Raw genomic sequence first — 14055 nt, forward strand, 5'->3', positions numbered from 1 at the left:
AGCAGGAACCCCGGCATGTTTTGCATCTGGTGTGCAGTGTGAAGAAGAGTCCTTCAATGCCAGGAGCCAGCACAAAGGTATGTCTGCTTTCTCATGATGATAGCAGTTCGTGTCATTCAGACTCTCAAGGTCAAAATAAAGGAAGTTGGATAAAACTCTTAAGTCTTTTTATCATATAATATTTTGTCTCTTCCCCAGTGAGAATCAGGAATAAGAAAGTGTTATCAATACAAGTGAGAGTTCACTATAATAGTAGTAGACTATTCCATTAGTGTTGTAGTGGAAAAGTGGAGCTCTGCAGTACACTGTTTTCTGGGATTTGATTTGATCTATAGTGGCTGTGTATCCAGATCACCGAACTAGCAAGGCAGTCATGAATTTAGCACATAATAAATTTCTTCTAAGGAACCACTGATTTTTATAAAGAGTAAAAAAATGACTATATTTCCTTTGGAAATTTTCATTGTGATTATTTGTTTGGATAGGAAAAGGCCGCAGTCTTTATCAAGTGGTCTCTTAAGACTTGCTTATGTTAGATGGTCAAAATCCCTCATTTTTCATTTCACAGTGTTAGTTCAAATATACGGTATTAAGGGACTTCCCTGGTGGCACAGTGGTTAAGAATCCACCTGCCAATGCAGGGGACACGGCTTCAATCCCTGGTCCGGGGAGATTCCACATGCCGTGGAGCAGCTAAGCCCCCCGCGCCACAACTACTGAGCCTGCGCTCTAGAACCCTAGAGCCACAGCTACTGAGCCCATGTGCCACAACTACTGAAGCCCTCCCATCTAGAGCCCGTGCTCTGCAACAAGAGTAGCCACGACAATGAGAAGCCCACACACCGCAACGAAGAGTAGCCCCTGCTTTCCTCAGCTAGAGGAAGCCTGCGCACAGCAACAAAGACCCAATGCAGCCAAACATAAAAATAAATTTATTTTAAATATATATATATATACAGTATCAATATTGTAATGTGGTGATACACTCTAAATTTGCATATTACAACTGTACATCCTGAAACATCTGAATATAGTGTAAGAAATTCTTTAGGTTGCTGGCTGGGTTGTCTTTATAAATCTTATTGGTCAAATTTAATTTCTTAGTAAATTTAACACCATAAAATGTATAGAAAAAGAAGATGTATAGAGCATTAACAGGAAGCTTTCTCACCAGTGATAACTTCATTGGGAGATTTTAGTGAAACTACAGCATAGCTACTCTAGGAGAAAATATGGATTTTTTTTTTTTTAGTATCTGTATTGATACTGTGTTGAACGAATTTTAGAATATTCATGTAACATTGCATCTGTTTGATTTTGTCAGGTTCAGAGGTCGGGGTTGGGGACATAAGCCATTCACAGAGAAAGAATCCTTGAAGCTTGATTTCACACAGTTGCATCAGGCCTTTTGTTCTCATGTTCATGTTACACTTATCTAGGTTGCTGAATCCATAGAGCAGCCCGCTGGTCTTAATCAGGGACAGTCTCCTGAGGATTCCTCAAGTGACGGTTTAAGGCAAAGGGAGGTTGTTCGGAACCCTTTTCCCTCTGGATGGGAGAATATCTCGAGGTGAGTGTTGTAATAAAGAAGCAGGTTGTACAACATGAATGTGCATTATTTGCATCAACTTAAGAATAAGCTGTGTTTATATAGTCAGAATTTTTAAATGGACAAAATTTTGCTTTATAAGGGCTTCCCTTTAAAGATCTCTTCTGTATTTAACTTTTCTTAATACATAGCCTTTTAGGAACATCTAAAAAGTGGAGATGCATGTCCTGAAAATCTGGGCATTTCTCCTCCTACGTGGGTGTGCTTCACATTGCACTGACCTCATGGTAGGGAATTAGTGCTGGTGCAGAAAAGCAGCTGTTGTAAGCACTGCGCAGCTGCTTTGCCGAGTGGCTTTGTGCTTTGTCTGCCGTAACAGTGGGTGACAAAAGGTGAAGGGATTGTTTGAGAAATGCTCTGCCAAGTACTGTGTTGGTGGTGCTAGGAGAAAAGGAGCAATTAGAGCATTTCTTTAGCGCAAAAGCCAGAAGCGACTAAATGCTGTGATGTTCGGATTTCACAGCTCTTGGAACACCTTACTATGAAAGATCCTATGGGAAAAAAGTTTATTAACCACAAGTTGAAACTCTGTTACTCCCCGAGTCCCCTGCCCACCATTTCCTAGTAGTTTTTAATATCTGATTGTTGATAAAGTCAGGTGTTTGAGGAATGAAGAGTTGTTTTTTTTTCTTAATGGAGGTTTTCAAATATACACGAAAGTAGAGGGAACTGTATAATGAATCTCCATATAATGATCAAAGTTTTGCCATACTTGCTTTGTCTCTTCCTGTTTCCCATTTTTTCCTGAAGTATTTAAAAGTAATTCCCAGACATTATGTCAGTTCACTTCTACATACTTCAGGATATAACTCTAAAAACCTTTTAGTTATTTTGCGTATCTGCAGTGTCATCATCATCAGAGCTAACAAAAGCACTTTGTTATTTTCTCATTTCCATGTACTGTATCTTTTTTAAATGATCAAAAACAGTATCGTACCAAGACCTATTTGTATTAGAATACAATTTTAGAAATACTCTGGGTATGGAATTTGGTTAAGTTCCATACCTAGCATATAAAGTGGATAATTGAATTCATTATTGGATAGAAACACTTAAAACTGTTTCCCTTTTTCTGGCTATACGATTTGAGAATTGAAGCTCATATCTGACTATGAATTTTACCATAATAAAACTTGATTTCGTCCAACAAATATTTATTGGACAGCCGGTGCATATAAGTTTGTTTAAGGATAGGAGTTGACCAGCAGAGATGACCACATAACAACTCCTGATCTTTCTGCAGTTCTGTTAGTTTGAATTTTGTGAAGTGATGCCAAAGGAGTTCACTGTGTAGGGCTCACAAAACCAGAGATGACTCCCACACACACCCTGCCCCAGGCTGCGCTGGATGATAGAGGCATGAGTTTGGTGTCAAACAGGTCTCAAATCCAGCCCTACTACTTACAGGTTCAGTGACCTCATGCAGATCCTTTGTCTTCCCTGAGCTGCACTCAGACTCCCCTCTGTAAAATGGTAGAGTGCAGAGCTCCCTCCCCACAAGGTTGTTGGGGATCCCGTGAGATAACAGCCCAGCGGCCTTACAAGGCACAAGTGGTCAGTAAGCATGCATGGGTGGTGCCACACATAACTCTGCTCCCCGTATAGTTCAGATCAGGGGTGAGGGAGAAATGGATATTGGGAGGAAAGGAGTATTTCCTGCAGAAAAGACTTTGGGAGAGGTGTGGCTTTTTAGAGCTGCTCCCTAAAGAATGAATAGTGGGGTTTAGACCTTCAGTGAGACTCAGCAAGTCTAAAATAAGGGTGGGGATCCACTTAGACTGAAAAGGTCCAGCTTGTTTGTACATCATGGTGATGACATCATGAGACCCCAGTGCTGGACAGAGGGCTCTTGTTTTCCCATGGGATCCAGACCATGGGAGGGGGGCTTTGTCAGTATTTTCTGTGATTGTATTACACAGGTGCATCACCCAGAAATCTACATGTAACTATCATAAAGCTCAGTCTTCTGTCTCTTTGTTTTGAATTCCTGATTGTAATTTAAACTTAATTTTCCTTTATTCATACTAAACCAACTCAAAAAGAGCATTTTTTGAAATCTTTCATAGGCCTGAAGCTGCCCAGCCGGCATTCCAAGGCCTGGGGCCTGGTTTCTCAGGCTACACAACCTATGGGTGGCTGCAGCTCTCCTGGTTCCAGCAGATATACGCACGGCAGTACTACATGCAGTAGTGAGTCTTTCCTCATGGCGCTGGGTGTGGCCAGAGCTCCCAGAAATTGAGGGAACTCCCATCTATGTTACCCATAAAGTTAGGAAGGGCAGGATGAGTGTGTTTTCATCACTTATCTGCAGAGTCCTTTCTGTGGTGGAAGAGAGTATAAATGATAACTACTGATTTGTGTTTTGATGCATAGTTTGCTGACTGATCCATAGTTTGATGACTTTATTTAGAATATGTTATTTCCTCTTTTTTTCTTTTCAATTCGTGATATCTTTAACATTTTATGAAAATCTTAATTTGCTACTGCACCATATTTTCATGGTGGCCTTGGTGTTTAATTCCAGATGAAATTTACCAAGCACCTTCTCTTAGGAGTAGAAAAGGCATTTATAGATATGACTATCAGTAAAGAAGTTCTTCACTAAGTTAAAGAAAAATCAAGTTTGTATATGCTTACTTAATAGTAAAAGATCCCTGCGTAAACGAGCTTATGAGAACAAGTCTTCATGGTGCCTTGCTCTCAACAGTATTTGCCTCTGTCATTTTTATTTTAGCTTAGCAGCCACTGCTGCGTCAGGGACTCTTGTCCCCTCGCCAAGTGCACAAGAGATACCTGTGGTCTCTGCGCCTGCTCCAGCCCCTATCCACAACCAGTTTCCAGCTGAAAACCAGCCCGCCAATCAGAATGCTGCTCCTCAAGTGGTGGTTAATCCTGGGGCCAATCAGAATTTGCGGATGAATGCACAGGGTGGCCCTATTGTGGAAGAAGATGATGAGATAAATCGAGATTGGTTGGATTGGACCTATTCAGCAGCTACGTTTTCCGTTTTTCTTAGTATCCTCTACTTCTACTCTTCCCTGAGCAGATTCCTCATGGTCATGGGGGCCACCGTAGTTATGTACCTGTAAGCAGATGATTTCGCTTTCCCTTTTTTCCCTTTACTACAGATTACACCGTGTGGTGACTCAAACCAAGTGCAGATTTTCCTCTTTTTTGAGCAGTCTCAGTCAGTATTTAAGGAGGTGTATTTAAATAGTATGTCATTCTAGGATTTTCGATGCAAAGAATTGATGGTTTGGTTGCGCATTGCCAAAAACACAGTTAATTCTGTGTTAATACAGGAACAACATTCTCTTCTTTTCCTCTAGTTAAGTTACCTGCCAGGCTCATGAACCACAATAAAACAGCCATACTGAGGCATGGAGAGGAACATTGTATTTGTGTTGAATAAGAACATATTTATCTTTTATCAGGCTACATACAGCTGCCTTCTAGGATAAAGGTCAGGCAATGGCTGTGACTCTGGCCTCTGAAGGGCCAGAGATCCATCACAGACCTGGCATTTGGCTTTATCCATGGCTTAGAGCAGTGGTTCTCAACCAGGGTAGTTTTGCATCTGCCTCTGCCCCCGCCCCCAAAACGTTTGGTGGTGTTTGGAGACATTTTTGACTGTCACAGCGAGGGGGGTGGTCCTGCTGGCATCTGGTTGGTAGCTGTTAAACATCCTCTGGTGCCCAGGACAGCCCCACAGTAAATATCCAGCCTGGTATGTCAGCAGTACTAAAGTTCAGAAACCCTGGCCTAGAGTTATATGTCCTTGTATGTGGTGAAAACTGACAGAAGAAATTTTTCCTCTATAGGAAAAATTGATTTTTATTTTAGTTTTTAAAAATCTTAAAAAAGAAATATTTAGAATAATGCATTAAATACTCATATCCAGTATTAATCATTGTTATATTTTGTCATATTTGCTTCAAGACTTGGGTTTAATTGGATTTTTCAGATGCAACTTTTAGTTAATTCTTTAAATTCTATAGTCTCTAGAATCATATATGTAGGTGACCAAATCTAGGTCTTAGTATGTTATTACATATAGTCACAGCTGTGTATGTATTTTCCCTTCCCCCTCTGTTCAGGTTTTCACGTGTAAGGTTTAGGTCAGATGAAGAAGTATTTATTGAGCACATTCTATGTGTCAGGTGCTGTTTATGTTGCTGGGCACATGATAATGAATAAAGCCTAGTTTGCATAGTGCCTGTCAAGAACCTGACAGGGCCAGTGAGAAAGTCTAGGAGTCGGTGTGGTGGAATGTCTCTGCAGATGGGCCTGGCTGCGAGCTTCTAATCAGGTTCTGCTCTGATGAGAGGAGGGGAGCAAGGGGAACCTCATCTCATTGAGAGGACCCCTAAATTCTTGAGTACATGTCACTCTGATGTTCACTAAGATGGACTTTATATGCTTCCTTTGAAGGCATCATGTTGGGTGGTTTCCGTTTCGACAGAGGCCAGTTCAGAACTTCCCGAATGATGGTCCTCCTCAGGAAGCTGCAGATCAGGACCCCAACAATAACTTCCAGGTAGGGAGCTTCCTCTGGAGCCCGGCGATCTCGGTGTGAAACACCAGGCTCTCGAGTCCTTAATCTTTAGATACCTTGTGGTGTACCATTTTATTAGGCTCAGTATTTCAAGATTTTTTTCAAATTAGCTATTTTTAAAACACTGTGTCATAAAATCCATCAGGTATTTTGGTCATGTGGCAGTTTGCATTTTGGCATATATAAGTAATGTTTTTTTTTAAACTCAATATTTTTAGTGTTCATTCTCAATAATGATATGTTATACCTTGGAAACTGCTAATGGAGAGTTATTCTAATTAAGGATTAGGAACATAAGCCTGTCTCACAGAATCGATTTCCTGGAAAATAACATACAGAAATAGAATTTTTAGGGACTTCCCCGGTGGTCCAGTGGCTGAGACTCTGTGCTCCCAGTACAGGGGGCCTGGGTTCGATCCCTGGTCAGGGAACTAGATCCCACATGCCGCAACTAAAATATCCCGCACGCAGCAACGAAGATTGAAGATCCCGCGTGCTGCAGCTAACACCCATCACTGCCAAATAAATAAATATTTAAAAAAAGAAATAGAATTTTTATAAGGCAGTTTAATGCATAATCCTAAAGGATATTCTTTTTAATATAAAGTGTCACCCTCGAATCTGTTTTTAGAATCCTTTGTTTCCAGTTTTAGTTTTTTTTTTAACTCGGGACACTGCCCAAATTAGAAAAATATCCGCATTTAATGAAGTGGCTAATTAATTACTAGTTAAATAATAGCTGAAGATCTAGTTACAGTACCTCATTTGATCTGCTACTTGCTGCCAGGAATATGGAAAACTATGCGAATGCTCCAGCACAGCTGTGCTGCGGAGGCTGGAGAAGGAGCTCTGTCCAGCTGGGGATGTCGTCCCCGGGGTCCTGCCTGCCTGGCTTGGCTTATGGGGCAAGGGTCCAGGGAGCCACTCTGCCCTTTCCTGACATTATTGGGTGCTTGTCACAGTCCTCTTTTCTCCTTGTGTTTTATCACCTGTAGGAAGACCCTGATCCTGAAATTGCAGACCCCAACCGCCTCCCTCCAGACAGAGACGTAGTGGATGAGGAGCAGACCAGCCCTTCGTTTATGAGCACAGCCTGGCTCGTCTTCAAGACTTTCTTTGCCTCTCTTCTTCCAGAAGGTCCCGCAGCCATAGCAAACTGATGGTGTTTGCTCTCTGGCTGCTAGAGGCTTTGGCAGGCGTGGACTGGATCATCTGGTTCTGGCTAGATTTCCTTACCTGGACGTGGCGATGGCACAGAATTAGTAAAAGAATCAACAAAGAGGATGATATGCTTTTGTGATTCTGCAAAAGCAGAAAGTAAGACGTGAAGCCATGATACAAATTGATGAACAAAAAATGCCTAAGGCTTCTCATGTCTTTACTCTGAAGAGCTTTAATATATATTGTTGTAGTTTAATAGACATTGTAAGTAGAAGGCATTAGTGTCGCATGTTTATGCCTGAGGAACTTTTCCAGATGTGTGTGTCTGCATGTGTGTTTGTACATAGATGCCATAGATGCAGAAATGGTTCTGCTGGTACGATTTGATTCCTGTTGGAATGTTTAAATTACACTAAGTGTACTACTTTATATAATCAATGAAATTGCTAGACATGTTTTAGCAGGACTTTTCTAGGAAAGACTTATGTATAATTGCTTTTTAAAATGCGTGCTTTACTTTAAACCAAGAGGAGCTTTGCAGAGGTGAAAACCTTTGCTGGGTTTTCTGTTCAATAAAGTTTTACTATGAATGACCCTGGCAGAGACTCCTGTCATCTTACCAGTTTATTCCGTGTCCATCATCTCTGGATGGTCAACAGCTGAGTTGCTGATTTTTGAGTAACCTGAATATTGTGCTTCTTTTTATTAAAGGACTGTTTGTACTGATGAAGAAGATAAGGTAAGGCCACAAAAGTTTTAATTTACTAAGATTATGCTTGTGTTTGCCCCCCATTTCCTGATTTAAACAGTACTGGCTTATGTTGTAACCCATCAGAGTTAAATTCCCACGATTTAAAGTTAATGGTATTAAGTACCTTTCACCTGCTCACATGTCATGCTGAGCTTACTTTTGGACTTTAATCCTTCTTTTAAGTATTATTTTTGAGACTAGTCTGAAAAGCAAAGTGCTGTGTACTTTTTAACATGAGTGATGCTGTAAGTAGAATGCTGAAGGCCTGGGAGTGTTGTTTTGGGCAAAGTATCATGAGCTTCTTGTGTCATGGTCCTTCATGATCATTTGAATGAATTGTGACTGGACACATTGACATCAAATAAACATTCACTGAACAATTCATAGCCAGATGCTGGGTAGATACAAAGCTGTTTTATGTATGGTCGTGCTTTAAAAAGCCAACTAAGATAATTATGTAAGGAGTGAAATGGCATAGAGTTTCAGATAACACCAGACCTCCAGAACAGAGGAATGGTCAGTCCGGAGGCAGTGATTATTGATGAGTTATGAAGGCAATGTTTGCTTGAAGGAAGAAGTGACTTGAGACTGGAGGTTTTGTAGTTTTACAAGTGAGGAAGTAGGTGACATAAAAAGCCTGAGGAGCTGGAGAGAGAAGGGTCACAGCAGAAGCAAGGGTGCAGAGATGAGACTTCCCTCCTGCCATGAAGCTGGATTGATGAAAGTGGTCATTAAGAGTTGATACGAAGGCCTTTTAAAACTGTTGGGTGGAAAATCCTGTCGTTTTGCAGAGCAAGGGGCATCATCGTTTGGAAGAGGGGCCTGGAGCCCCAGGCAGCTGGCGGTGCCCAGCTCCTGTTTCTGAAGGAGTGGGGCCTCTCTCCCTGTGGTGTCGGGTTGCATTGATTAAACTCCAGATTCCACCAGCCCAAAATAGTTCCAGGATGGTGCTCCTGAGGACAGCTGACAAGGGTTCAGATTGTCCCAAGCCCCACTAATACAAGAGAAGAACCTTCAGACAAGAGCCGAGGCTTAAGAGCGCTGTTGGGTGGGCGACATGGCAGAAATAAAAGTGATTCCACAACAGTTACTAAATATAGCATAAGGATGTACTACATATCACTGTTAATACTTAGGAAATTATTGGTTTGGGTCTCTGTTGTTAAGTAGAAATTAAAAAGCTAAAAGCACAAACCAAAAAATTTCCAAATGTTAGCTCAAGCCATAGTAGCTTTTTAAGTTTGCATTTTCCAAGGTGTGTTTTCTTGAATCCTAGTTCTGTAGAAGAAACACTCCAGAAAATGAGCCCATGGTCAAGTAAATTTGGAAACCAGGTTGATTCCAGTTGGTGGGTTTCTTCACTGCAGGATTCCCGGGGCCTTTAATATGCTGATGTACTTTTGAAGGAGGGTGTGTGGTCTGCGGCCCCTCTGTTCTGTGAACCTGCCCATGACTGAACGGAGTGCCACGGTTGGGGAAATGCAGTTGTTACTATTAATCAACACTTTGTTTGGCATTCTAAGCAGCAAACAGATGCATGGTGAGAAGTGATGGCATACATCCCTAATGAACAATGGAGATAAATATTCTTTATATGGCCAGGGAGGGTGTCAGAAGCCATGCGGATCTATAGTCTGACTGAGAGGGAGAGTTTACAGGTCATCTTTGTCAGAAGTGGCTGTTTTACCCATTTCTAAGGAAGTTAGCCCTTTGTCAGAAGAAACTGGAGTGGCCTCCCCGAGGTAGTTACCTTGAGAGATGCTGCTGATTCTTCTCAGGACCTATGCCCACCCCACCTCTCTTTGCTTCTAGACCTATAACCAGACTCAAGTCCCAGCAGGCCTCAAGGAGTGAACAGCTTTTTGCTACACACTGAAAGAGCTGCATGATTTTTCCAATTTATACAGACAGGTCTCAGGGGGTGCGTGGGAATGGATATTAATGGGTGTGGGTTAGTGGTGGAAGCAACACTGAGTTGGATCAGGCTGAATTTATTAACATGGATGCACTAAGCAGAGATTCTGCGTTTACTGTTTCAGCATGAAGAGTGAGGAAGGACCCTGTTTAGTTGGCTGAAACATAGTCTAACAGGTGGCCTACACTCAATGAAGTTGAAGTGCCAGGATTGCTTTAGGGAACTGTAGCAGAAGGTATTCTGAATCTTAGGAAGATTGGAATGTTAGAGTGGATTTTTTTTTAAATATTTATTTCGGCTGCGCCAGTTCTTAGTTGCGGCCCGCGGGATCTTCATTGCAACACGTGCCATCTTTTAGTTGCAGCATGAGGATTCTTGTGGCATGGCTGCGGGATCTAGTTCCCCCACCAGGGATCGAACCCGGGCCCCCTGCATTGGTAGCACCGCGTCTTACCCACTGGACCACCAGGGAAGTCCATCAGAGTGGATTTATCATGTCAGACCTGCTCACCCACCCTGCGAGGGTCCAGAGGACACACCTTTCACCACGACTGTGAGAAAGAAATTTGTGAGGGGAGCCCAGCATCACTGCAGAGCTCTGTGGTCATTCTTCTCTGTAGGTCAGAAATTACAGTGGGAACCACAGTTCCTGAACTAGGATCCTTAAATGCAATAGGGATAATCGGATTCCAGGGTGGCAGGGACCAAGTGGTAGAACTTAAATCACCAGAGATAAGGTGGCTGTGGATACCATTATGGTACCAGCGGAGTCTAAAAAGAAATAGAATCGATGGACTTGCAGAGACCTAGGGCATTGGCCAGTTGATTATGGTATCCCTTGGAAAGAGAGAAATGGGCAGGCTAACTAAATTCTTTTTTTTTTTTTTTTTTTTTTTTGGTGGTACGCGGGCCTCTCACTGTTGTGGCCTCTCCTGTTGCAGAGCACAGGCTCTGGATGCGCAGGCCCAGCGGCCACGGCTCACGGGCCCAGCCGCTCCGCGGCATGTGGGATCCTCCCAGACCGGGGCATGAACCTGTGTCCCCTGCATCGGCAGGCGGACTCTCAACCACTGCGCCACCAGGGAAGCCTGAACTAAATTCTTGATCTGTGTAAGCAGAAGTGAACAGAAGTCTCAGTTGAGTCACCCAAACAGAATTAGCTTCTCCATCGATTCCCGGACTTGAGACAGTTTCCAGACCCAGAAACCCTTGAATGAAGGCGGGCAAGTCTCCTTGAGGAAGGACCCTGCAACACTGAAAAAATTTACACTGTTTTGCCCAGCCTTCCCCTAAAGGAACCTGAAGCTTTTTATCAAGGTGACTGTGCATTGGGGAAAAGAAAATAATCAGACTTTGGGGGGATGGCTGGACACAGCCTCTAAACTAAAACTAATTCAAGGAGACCCAAAACGTGACTGTGATCTGCCAATCAAGAGTAGAAACTTATGGGGCTTCCCTGGTGGAGCAGTGGTTGAGAATCTGCCTGCCAATGTAGGGGACATGGGTTTGAGCCCTGGTCCAGGAGGATCCCACATGCCACGGAGCAGCTAACCCCGTGCGCCACAACTACTGAGACTGCGCTCTAGGGCCTGCGAGCCACAACTACTGAAGCCCTCCCACCTAGAGCCCGATCTCCGCAACAAGAGAAGCCACCGCAGTGAGAAGCACGCGCACCTCAACGAAGAGTAGCCCCTGCTCGCCGCAACTAGAGAAAGCCCGCGCGCAGTAACAAAGACCCAAGGCAGCCAAAGATAAATAAATTTTTTAAAAAATGCTCAATTAAAAAAAAAAAAGAGTAGAAATTTATGGAGGTCCATCTCACAGTAGGTCCGGTGGGTCCCTGAACCCATCTTGTGGTCATGTCCCCAGTTCCAGGATGTATAGTTGAAACAGACACACGGGCACATCTTGTTTTCCTGTGCTTCACTTTATTGTACTTTGCAGATAACTGTGTATTTTTTTGCAGGTTGAAGGTTTGTGGCAACCCTGCGCTGAGCAAGTCTATCAGGACCATTCTTCCAGCAGCATGTGCTCACTTCGTGTCTCTGTGTCAGATTTTGGTGATTCTCTCAATATTTCAGATCCTCCACCAGCAAAAAGATGATGACTCGCTGAAGGCTCAGATGATGATTAGCATTCTTTAGCTGTACAGTATTTTAAATTAAGGTACGTACATTGTTCTATTAGACATAATGTTATTCCACACTTAATAGACTATGGTATAGTGTAAACATAACTTTTACAGGCACTGGGAAACCAAAAAAAGTTCATATGACTCACTTTATTGCGATATTCGCTTTATTGCAGTGGACTGCAACCGAACCCGCAGTATCTCCAAGGTGTGCCTGTACTTAGCAACGGGCAGAATCCCCACACTGGTTCCCTCACGTGTGGAGTGAGGCCTATTATGGTAGGAAAACCAAGAGGAAGTCACGAGGACTGCCTCTACCTAGGAAAATGGTAAATGAAAAACAATACTTCATCCCTGGAGGGACTACAGAGATCAGTGCCACCATCAAGGACTTGAGAGATGCAGGGGTGGTGACTCCCACATGTCCAACCCCCATTTTGTCTGTGCAGAAGGCAGATGGATGACAGTGGATGATCATAAACTGATGATTGGTGGTGGTGGTTCCAATTGCAGCTGCTCTTGGCAGATGTGGTTTCACTACTTGAGCAAATTAACACATCCCCTGGTTCCTGGTTTGCAGCTACTGATCTGGCAAGTACTCTTTTCTCAATACCTGTTAGTAAAGACCACAAAAAGCAGTTTGCTTTCAGCTGGCCAGACCGGCAATACACCTTCACTGTCCTGCCTCGGGTAGATCAACTCTCCAGCTTGCTGTCATTATAATTTGGTCTGCAGGTATCTTGATCACCTTTCCCTTCCACAAAATATCCCACAGGTTTGACATCGATGATATATGCAGATTCCATCTAGAGAACAAGAGGTAGTAACTATAGATATACTGGTAAGACATTTGCATTGTCGATGGTCGGAAATAAATTTCACCAAAAGTCAGGGGCCTTCCACCTCAGTGAAATTTCTAGCGATGCACTGGTTGGGTGCGTGTCAAAATATCTTTTTTCAGTGAAGGATAAGTTATTGCATCTGGCCCCTCCTGCAGCCAAAAAACCAGGCACAACACCTAGTTGTCCTCTCTGGATATTGGACATCTCTGGGTGTGTCACTCTGACCCATTTACCAAGTGACCTGAAAAGCTGCCTTTTTTTTTTTTTTTGCGGTACGCGGGCCTCTCACTGTTGCGGCCTCTCCCGTTGCGGAGCAACAGGCTCCGGACACGCAGGCTCAGCGGCCATGGCTCACGGGCCCAGCCGCTCCGCGCGGCACGTGGGATCTTCCCGGACTGGGGCACGAACCCATGTCCCCTGCATCGGCAGGCGGACTCTCAACCACTGTGCCACCAGGGAAGCCCAAAACTGCCTATTTTGAGTGGGGCCCAGAACAAGAGAAAGATTTGCACCAGGTCCAGGCTGCTGTGTGCGCTGCTCTGCCACTTGGGCCACAGGATGCAGCAGATCTCCTGGTGCTTGAAGAGGTGGGGGCAGGCAGGGATGCTGTCTGGAGCTTGCGGCAGGTCCCTACAGATGAATCACAGTGGAGGCCCTTAGGATTTGGGGGCAAGGTCCTGCCATCCTCTGCAGATAATCCCTTTCCTTTTGAGTAACTACTGAGCCATTGGATTTACATCTGCAAAGACTCTATTTCCAAATAAGGTCACATCCCAGGGTTCTGGATGGACGTGAACCTGGGGGCATGCAATTCACCCACAACAGGGAGAAGTGCTTTCCGGAGACAAAACACTGATGTCATTGAACTGGAAGTTCAGACAACTGCCAGCCACTTTGGGCTCCTCAAGCCTCCAAGTCATCAGGCAGAGAAGGGAGTTATCCTATTGGCTGGGGTGACTGACCCTGACTACCAAGAGGAAATCGGGCTGCTACTATGCAATTAAGGAAGAAGATGTGCGGAATACAGGAGATCCCTAAGGCTACCCTGCCTTAAAGTCGATGGAAAATGCAGTTAAGGCAGAACTACTAAT

The 14055-nt window shown here is 43.7% G+C and overlaps 1 protein-coding gene across 2 annotated transcripts in view; it reads left to right on the forward strand.

Annotated features, from left to right (window-relative positions):
* Positions 1–7403, forward strand: part of HERPUD1 (homocysteine inducible ER protein with ubiquitin like domain 1) — a 10943-nt gene extending 3540 nt beyond the window's left edge. Inside the window, exons 3-8 of one of the 2 annotated variants that reach the window (XM_007466817.1) lie at positions 3–77; positions 1440–1570; positions 3676–3798; positions 4344–4694; positions 6041–6146; positions 7160–7403. In XM_007466817.1, the coding sequence (XP_007466879.1) occupies positions 3–77; positions 1440–1570; positions 3676–3798; positions 4344–4694; positions 6041–6146; positions 7160–7324 (951 nt within the window). In that variant the 3' untranslated portion in view covers positions 7325–7403. The remainder of the gene's footprint in view (positions 1–2; positions 78–1439; positions 1571–3675; positions 3799–4343; positions 4695–6040; positions 6147–7159) is intronic. The other variant, XM_007466818.1, reaches the window with a different exon arrangement.
* The last annotated feature ends 6652 nt before the right edge of the window (positions 7404–14055 follow it).

The sequence above is a fragment of the Lipotes vexillifer genome, unplaced genomic scaffold (genome assembly GCF_000442215.2).
Source record: "Lipotes vexillifer unplaced genomic scaffold, Lipotes_vexillifer_v1.1 scaffold130, whole genome shotgun sequence".
Lineage (NCBI taxonomy): Eukaryota > Metazoa > Chordata > Mammalia > Artiodactyla > Lipotidae > Lipotes > Lipotes vexillifer.